Source organism: Tetrao urogallus (genome assembly GCF_951394365.1).
Source record: "Tetrao urogallus genome assembly, chromosome: 10".
Classification (NCBI taxonomy): Eukaryota; Metazoa; Chordata; class Aves; order Galliformes; family Phasianidae; genus Tetrao; species Tetrao urogallus.
The window spans coordinates 3,532,490-3,541,297 of NC_136823.1; the positions used below are offsets into that span (position 1 = coordinate 3,532,490).

The window sequence follows — 8,808 nt, forward strand, 5'->3', positions numbered from 1 at the left end:
CCTGACACTGAACACACTGACTGACTAATTCCAAGATCCTTGAGAAGCTGTGGACGTTTTTGGATCAAAGTCTGATACCTTTCTCATGCACGTTGGCTTCTGCTGAATGCTGTGCCTCGTTTTTCAACTGCTCCACATTGGCATGTGATGAGTGATGCTTCCTGGTCCATATGAAAGCATCGTAGCTGGTGGTTTTATGTATTCTAAATCATTCAAAAATGCTTTTGAAAGCATTAATGCTAACTTATTAGTCCTTCAGTTGAAAATACTTGCTTTGGGCAGGCCAAGGGTGCTTTCAGTAAGACACCAGGTAATACTGAAGTGGTTGGTATTGGTAGTCGTGATGGCCTTGAATCGTTAGCTAAGTTTCTTAAGAAGGATGTAAATGTACATACATATATATATATTCTTACTTCACATTTTCTTAACAGGATTTCTATTAGTTAAACGATGACAGAAACCAAAATACGTGCTCCCTAAAAACCTAAACCTAGTTTAGTTAAGAACCTAAACTAGAAAACATTAATTCTGACCCTGAATTGCAGTTATTTCTGATGCTTGGGTTAGGGTTAGCTTAGTCTTTCCTCTCCCACAGATTATTTAGTAGCTGCATCTGTGCCATGCGGATGAAACTGAGAAGTGACATCCTGGTGCTGTTTGCAGGAAGGAGGTGTGCATGGCTCTGAGAGCAGAGCTGCTGCTTTGTCTGAAACGTCCCGATTCTCTCTAACCATCAGCGAGAGCATAACGGATAGCTTCACCCTCTAAACCCGAAGCAAAATGTATAGCAGAGCAAAACAGTGAACCGAAAACTGGAGAGCCCAGAGTTAGGTGAGGAGCACTGCTGTTTGCTTCCAGAGCTGGTAATCAGCAGCTCCTTATGTTACAGCCCAAACTGTTCCAGAACAAACGTTGGCGTGCATCTTAAAAGCCATGGCAGGGTTGGATGGAAGAGCTGGACACACAGAAAGGGAAAAATGAAGTAGTTTTTGCCAAATGAGCCGTTACATCCTGTTTTTTTCAAGTATGGAAACTTACTATCAAATCTAGGCATGTCTGATTGCTTGTCAGGTCTGATTTAGCAAATGGCTCGGGGCTGCTCTTGTCCTCTGATGACTGCTGGGCCTCACTGTTAGTAGCATGCACTGCAGGAACTGCATCAGCTCATAGGTAGGCGCTGTAGGAAGGAACGCTGAAGGTGAAAGGTGTCTTCCACAGTTGTTGCTTGGATAACGGATCCAGGCTCTGGCTCTGGGAAGGCGAAAGCATCCTGCTGGCTGTGGAATGGCAGAGGTTTGCTGTGCTGGACAATAAAACTGAACGAAGAGCAGCGCTAAGCTGATACGTTCTTGAGCGATGCACTTCTCGTGTTTCACTGAGGAACAGCTCAAGGTGTGAAATCAACTCTGACACCCCGATTTGTGCCCTTACAACACCAACATATGTTCCTGTTCTGTGTTTTTTCTGCTGGGAAATCTCAATAGATATGTGGTTGTAATATTATAACTCATATAAAAATAAACTAGCTGCTTCCTCGAGATGTTTTCCAGAGCAGGTTACCATTGGAGCAGCTGCTCCAAACAGTATTTCAATTGCAAGCACTGGAATTTAAAATTTCAAGATTAGTCTCTGAAATGAGCTGCATTAACCTGCTGCAGGGGGAGGGAGCTCAGCACATTGCTAACTGCTCCTGTTAAACGTCATGCTGACATTTTTTGCTCTCATTCCAAGCATTTTAGAATGACAGCATCTCGGTGGTTGGCAAAGACCTCTAAGATCCCCAGGTCCCACCGTCCACCCCCCACCTGCCCACGGCCCTCAGTGCCACATCCCCACGGTGCTGGGACGCCTCCATGGGCGCTGACTCCCCCAGCTCCCCATGCAGCTGTGCCAGTGCCCGACCGCTCCTTCAGCAAAGACGTTCTTCCTCAGATCCAGCGGGGATCCCCTGGTGCAACTGGAGGCCGTTCCCTCTCGTCCCATTGCTGTTAGCTGGGAGCAGAGGCCGACCCCCAGCTCTCTACAACGTCCCTTTGCAAAGGTATATGGAGTGAGGAGGACTTGGTTTTGTTCCCAGTCGCTCTTTTGTTTGTGCAAATGCTTCATTTAAGTTTCCTAAACTGTGTTATGGGATCAAAACCTCTACTGTGTAGAATCCGCCCTCTCCTGTTAATCTCTGCGGAGGGCTCGCCGCCTCGTGCGTGCTGAGCGAGCCGTCCTTTTTGGTGGCATGGATCGAGGCTGGGGGCCCGAGGCCTCCATGGACGGTCTCAGCCATCTGGGCAGCATCCAGCGCTCCTTCCCAGGGTTCAAATCCTCATGCTGAAAAGCCGCAGTGTCTGCTTTGCAGGTCAGATTTCTACTTTGGAATGGGCAGAGCCTCTGCTGAGGAGCAAAAGCTGCCTGTCACTGTGCAAACTGCCGTTGTGGGGGCTCCAGCCCACCTTGGAAGGACCCAGAGCCTTTACTTCAGGGCACTAAACCTCCTCTATCAGTCCCATCCCGTTCTTTCGAGGCACAAATGCAGCTTTGAGGGCCTAAGTAGATGGCTTGTTTTGACTTTGGCTCTCGAAGCCTGAAGTGGCTGTGGGAGTGCAGTGTGCAGACACTAGCTTTAACCCAGCAGGTAGCTGAGCACCAGGCAAGGTCTCCCCCGAGCCTCCTGCAGGCTAAACAATCTCAGTTCCCTCAGCTGCTTCTCGTAAGGCCTGCGCTCCAGAGCCCTCACCTGCTTTGTTGCCCTTCTCTGGACACGCTGCAGGGTCTCCACGTCTTTCCTGTAGTGAGGGGCCCAAAACTGAACGCAGCACTCGAGGTGTGGCCTCACCGGAGCTTCACCCCGTTGGCCTCAGCCCAGCGATCAGCCTGTCCACATCCCTCTGAAGGGCCTTCCTACCCCCGAGCAGATCGCCACCTCCTGCCAACTTGGTGTCACCTGCAAACTTACTGAGAGTGCACTCAATCCCCTCATGGAATCAGAGTGTCATAGCATCGCTCGGGCTGGAAAAGATCTGTAAGATCACCCAGTCCAACAGCAACCTGACCGTGCTACCCTAACTCTAACAACCCTCCACTACATCGTGTCCCCGAGCACCACATCCAAATGGTTTTTAAACACGTGGTGGTGATGGTGGCTCAACCACCTTCCTGTGCAGCTCATTCCAGTGCTTAACCACCCTTTCTGCAAAGAAGTTTTCCTGATATCCAACCTAAACTTACCCTGGTGCAACTTAAGATTATTTCCCCTTGTCCTGTCACCAGTGAGAAGAGACCAACCCCACTCTCGCTGTAAGCACCTGTCAGGCATTGGAAGAGAGCAATAAGGGCCCCCCCCGAGTCCTTTTCCCCTGACTAAGCAGCCCCAGTTCCTCCAGTCTCTCCTCACAGGCCATATTCTCCAAGCCCTTCCCCAGCCTTGCTGCCCTTCTTTGGACCTGCTCCAGCACCTCCATGTCCTTCCTGTACTGAGCTGCCCAAAACTGAACACAGTACTTGAGCTGAGGCCTCACCAGCGCTGAGTCCAGGGGCACGATGACTTCCCCAGTCCTGCTCACCACAGCATTCCTGCTCCCAGCCAGGTTGCCATTGGCCTTCCTGGCCACCTGGGCACACTGCTGGCTCATATTCAGCCCACCGTCCATCTGCACACCAAGGTCCCTTTCCGTCAGGCAGCTCTCCAGCCATTCTTCCCCAAGCCTGTAGAGTTGGCTGGGGTTGCTGTGGGCAAAATGCAGGACTTGGCCCTACGGAAACTCGTACAGTTAACTTTGGCCCATCGATCCAGTCTATCCAGGTCTCTCTGTAGCACCTCAGGCAGATCAACACTCCCTCCTTGGGAGGGACGACACCAACTTGGTGTCGTCTGCAAACTTATGGAGGGTGCACTCAATCCCCTCCGCAAGATCGTTAGTAAAGGTGTTAAATAGAAGCGGCCCCAGTACTGAGCCCTGGGGGACACCACTCACGACAGGCCGCCAATTGGATTTAACTCCATTGACCGCAACTCTTTGGGCCTGGCTGCCTAGCCAGCGTTTCACCCAGCAGAGCGTACGCCCATCCAAACCGTGGGCAGCCAGCTTCTCCATGAGGATGCTGTGGGGGAGTGGCAAAGGCTTTACTGAAGTCCGGGCAGACCACATCAACAGCCTCACCTTCACCCACTCAGCGGGTCACCTTGTCATAGAGTGAAATCAGGTTTGCCACACAGGATCTGTGGTACATAAACCCCCACCTCACTACAGCCTCACTTCAGGGAGTTATAGGGAGTGGTGAGACCTCCCCTGAGCCTCCTCCGAAAGCCTGGGGTTGAGGGCAAGGAGGCCGTATGTCAAATAGCAGAGCCAAAGTCAAAATGGGAAATGCAAGCTTCCTTAGGGACGGCAGGATGCTGTAGATTATGGATACCAAACTGTGGAACTGTGGAATAGGAAGAAGTGAAAGGAGAAATTTTGGACTGGAACCCAGAATGCCAAACAGCCTGTATTCAACTGAGAGCAGCTCTGATGTCTAGCCCGGCTTAGGACTGCCCAGTTTGGGAAAGCCTTTTGAATTGTATGGGCATGAAAGACGTCACTTTGCAATGGGAGAGTTAGCAGAACACACTGGATCCGGGAAGAGACCAGCAGGCTAATTCTTTAGACAACTGGACCAAGTAAATACAGGGTGGATGTCACATTTACGAGCAGTGGCAGCAGACCTGAGGCACTGCCCGAATGCAGGAGGAAAGCCTGGGTCCCAGCCCACCCACAGCCGGCAGCAGCCGTGGGGCTGCCCGCGTGTCCCAAACACAGCGGCATCCCCACGATGACAGAAACACCCCCAGAACGGGGCTGCAGCTGCCAGCCTGGCCTCCGCCACGTTGTGCGTTGGAAATGTTGCGCCTGCTGGAGTCGGGGCCAGAACCCAGCTCAGCCTGAACCGGGCTGGGGGGAGGAAGGAGTGGGTTGGGTGCTGGGGAGAAGAGATGCCCGTGGTTGCAGCCCCTAAAGCTGCCCACCTCGGGAAAGGCAGAGAAGAACCAAACTGACAGTGGCATGATGGAACTGTCACTTTTATTGATGGATTGTGGTGACTTTACATAACAATTGGAGCTGGTACACGGCTGCTCCTGCAACATCAGTGGGGCCGGCGGTTGATGTTCTGGGCCCGACGTGGAACCCGGGAGCAGCTTCGCCCCTGGGCTGGCCCTGGTCGCCTGGACCGGCTCCTGCGGCGTCTTTGGGGCTGGCTGTTGGTCTCTGCAGCCCGATGTTCCAGAGGGGAGCGGCTCCGAGTCCTGGCCCGCCGTGTCTGCCTGGACTGTGTTCTCTCAGCTGCCATGGAAACCCTCGAGGACCGCGGTGCTCCCCGTCTTGAGTTTGTGTGGGTGCAGCTCTCAGCGCTTGAGGCTGGTGCCTGCCTGCTCCCACGGCGCGTTCGGGGCTGGCTTGGAGAATCTGGGGCCCGGCGCTGCAATGGAGAGCGGCTCCTTGTCCGGGCCCGCTGTCCCTGTCTGCGCCTCGAGGACGCTGATGTCTCCTGGCTGGCAGCGTTTGGAGTGCGGCTCCCAACAGTCGGGGCAGCATTACGGCTGCTCCCACGGTGTCGTCGCGGCTCGTTATCTTCATCCCGCTGTGCACGCGGGCGGATTCTCCTCTGGTCTGACCTGCGCTGGCTGGACAGGCCGCTGCTCTCAGGCCCGGGGGAAGAGTTAGCTGGCCCCGATGGTGCCTGGCTGGTGGTGCTGCAGCCAGGAAGGCCTGAGTTGGTGCTGGAGGCTGTAAGGAGAGGCAGGAAAGTGAGCAGGATGGAATTGCAGCCACGGGGTGAACTGACTCCCATTGGTGCTGGGCTAGAGGGATTTGAGCCAGGCAGCCCTCAGCAGCCGCTGCCAGGCCTCGCCTGGCCCCAGCCCAGCAGCACGCGGCCGTTTGCCTCTTACCGGTGTCCTCTCCAGCACAGGCGCTGCACTCCCAGCTGGTTGTGCTGTGACTCAAGTTGGAGCAGCACCGGTGAGTGCCTTGTGCGGCACAGGAGCTGCAGAGGAGCAGCTGCCAGGGCCTGGGGAAACAAACGGGTTGTGGCCGTGAGGACAAAGTGAGCTGAGCCAGGGAGCGCCCGGCACAGCTCTGGTGCCCAGTCTGTGCTCTCCCTGCCTGTGGTGAGGCTGCGATCCCACGCCGAGCCCCAGAGGGCTGCTGAGGTAACTCACCCCTCTTCCTCTGCCTGCTCCCTGCCATGTGGGCAAAGGCAGACGCTGGCATCGCAGCTCCCGTGCCTCTCCATTAGTGATGCATAGGGATCATTGTCTTCCCATCTTGGTCTTCTGCCAAGGAAAGGAGGGAATGGAATGAGCACTGAGTGCCCCAGGACTAAAACTAATCCATGGCATCCCTCCCCTTCCTCCCAACGCCCAGTTCCAGCTTCCCAGTGATGCTGAGGCCCATGTGAATGGCTGCAAAGGGCCAGGCCAGCTGAGGCAGACCATTGCTTAGGACAGCTCGTGTGCCCTCACATCTCAAGAGCCAGCTGAAAGACACCAACCTGACTGGGATTCGGATCCCCATAAAGCGCATGTCCATAACAAACTTGTATTTGTCTCTGCAGTGGGGGCATCGGAATTGATAACAACCGGAGCTCATGGCCTGTTCCTGCAGCAGAAACAGAACAGGGTGAGTGTGAGCCAGGCCTGGTGCTGCTGAGCACCTGCTGTGCTCTTGGGGTGAGGAGAGGGCTCCCACCTGGATGCAGGCCCGGTGGAACCAGGCGTGTCGGCAGGCTGGGCACACCATGGTGCTGTAGGACACGCTGTCCCCCACGGGGTCCATGCAGATGATGCAGGTCGTGTCCTGCGCCGGCGCTGCCTTCACTGCCTGCTGTGGGCAATGCTCCATGCAGAAGGACCTGGGGGAAGATGGGAGGGACGGGCAAGGTTAAAAGTGCTGCGAGGAGGGCAGAGGAACGGGAAGGAGCCCCAGGCCTTGGCTCTGGCTCTGTCAGGCTGCTGGGAGGCGTCACGGCGCGCTCCTCGCTTCTTTGGCTGGTGCTGAAGCAGGGGTTGGAGGCTCGCAGGCGATGCCTGGCAGCCCTTACCTGTACTCTCCAAAGTACTGGGTGACGCATTCACCCTTGGAAGCGCAGGGGAGATGGAAGCTGCGGTCGCAGCCCGGCTCTGCACAGGTGACGAAGGCCCCCCTCTTGCCACAAACGAAGCAGAGCTGTAAAGAGCAGAGCATTTCCCATCAGCTGCAGGCTCAGGGCCTACGCAGCGGGCCCCGCACCTCTGTGCAGGGCACGGGATGGGGGCAGGGCTGGCTGGCACTCTGCAGAGCTGCCTGCTGAACAGGGCTCGTCTGCAAGAGCAGGGGTTTCTCTTGGGGCTGGCTGGAAGGGCTGGGATTGCTTTCCCTGGACCAGGCTAAGCTCTCCACGCCTCTCCGGGCGCCAAGCTCCCTGTTCCAGTCCAGTGCTCACCGTCTGGTCTGCCTGTCTCAATTTGAGTATCAGGTCTTTAATCCAAAAAGTTAGGCCAGTGTGGTCTTCCACATCTTCATAAAGACCATTGATAAATATCTGTACAAGAGGAAAGAGCAGGCTCTTGTTAGGGCAGAAAGGAGGAAATCTCTGGTTGGAGGAAGGTGTCAGGAGGCACGTGGAAACTCACCACACAAAACTTATGGAAATAGAATCCACGGTGCTCTTCTATTTCCCCAAGGATGCTCGAGTGCTGATCCACTCGGCCGCAGATCTCACATGCTGGAGAGGAGAGAGGAACAGCAGTGAGCGGCTTGCACAGCCAGGTGCCCTGGGGGCTGTCCCAGGGGCTGCTGTGTGCCGGCCGTGCCAGCTGAGGGCCAGGGCTGTGGCCGTGGAGAGGAAGGGGCACTGCAGGCCCAGTGCTGCCAGCAGGCGGCCACAGCCCAACCGCGGCCTCCCTGGCCAAGGAGCAGAGGGGCCCTGCGTGCCCCGCCTCCCCTGTCTGCCGCTGGCAGACCCCCAGCACCCCTCTGCCCTGCGTGCAGGGATCCTTTGCTCTCACCCGGCTCCCTCGAGCCGGCGGCCTCCTGAGTCCCCTCGGACATCGTGTGCACAAACGGTGAGCACTCGCAGAGTGTCTGTCCCAGCAACACCAGGCTTTCTCCTCCGCGTGACAACCTAGGGGAGAAGCGGGACGAGGCTGAGTTCTCAGCTCAGGCCCCGAGCGCTGGGGAACCCTCCTCCCTGGGCAGCCTCAGGCAGCCCCTTCCTCCCTGCTCACCTCACCAGGTCGCACTGAGCTCGGCCTGAGCCCCGCAGCCTTGGCTCTGTTCTGCACCCCCTGGGTCACAGTGGCCATTCCAGGCCACCCTCTGTGACGCCATCACACCTCACAGGGGCCAAGGGCACCCAGGCAGCAGGATGGAAGCTCTTGCAGCCAGCGCAGGGTGAGGGGCCCGGTGCCATCAGTATCCCAGTCAAGTGTTTATGTGCTTCCGTGACTTTTTGTTGCTTGCTGCTGGTTTCCTCTCGCTACAATAAATGACTCGATTCACAGAATCACAGCGTCTCGGTGGTGGGCAAAGACCTCTAAGATCCCCAGGTCCCACCGTCCACCCCCCACCTGCCCACGGCCCTCAGTGCCACATCCCCACGGTGCTGGGACGCCTCCATGGGCGCTGACTCCCCCAGCTCCCCATGCAGCTGTGCCAGTGCCCGACCGCTCCTTCAGCAAAGACGTTCTTCCTCAGATCCAGCGGGGATCCCCTGGTGCAACTGGAGGCCGTTCCCTCTCGTCCCATTGCTGTTAGCTGGGAGCAGAGGCCAACCCCCATCTCCCTACAACCTCCTTTC

At 56.3% G+C, this 8,808-nt stretch overlaps 1 protein-coding gene across 1 annotated transcript; it reads right to left on the reverse strand.

Annotated features, from left to right (window-relative positions):
- Positions 1–5,115: 5,115 nt before the first annotated feature.
- LOC306950355 (uncharacterized protein) lies at positions 5,116–8,339 on the reverse strand (the record flags this gene model as incomplete). The annotated part of the gene is given in 11 exon segments (XM_079540586.1): positions 5,116–5,756; positions 5,921–6,039; positions 6,191–6,304; positions 6,523–6,646; positions 6,649–6,707; positions 6,709–6,882; positions 7,072–7,196; positions 7,453–7,551; positions 7,643–7,734; positions 8,018–8,133; positions 8,242–8,339. Coding segments are annotated over 11 exon segments (1,761 nt in total).
- Between the last annotated feature and the right edge of the window lie 469 nt (positions 8,340–8,808).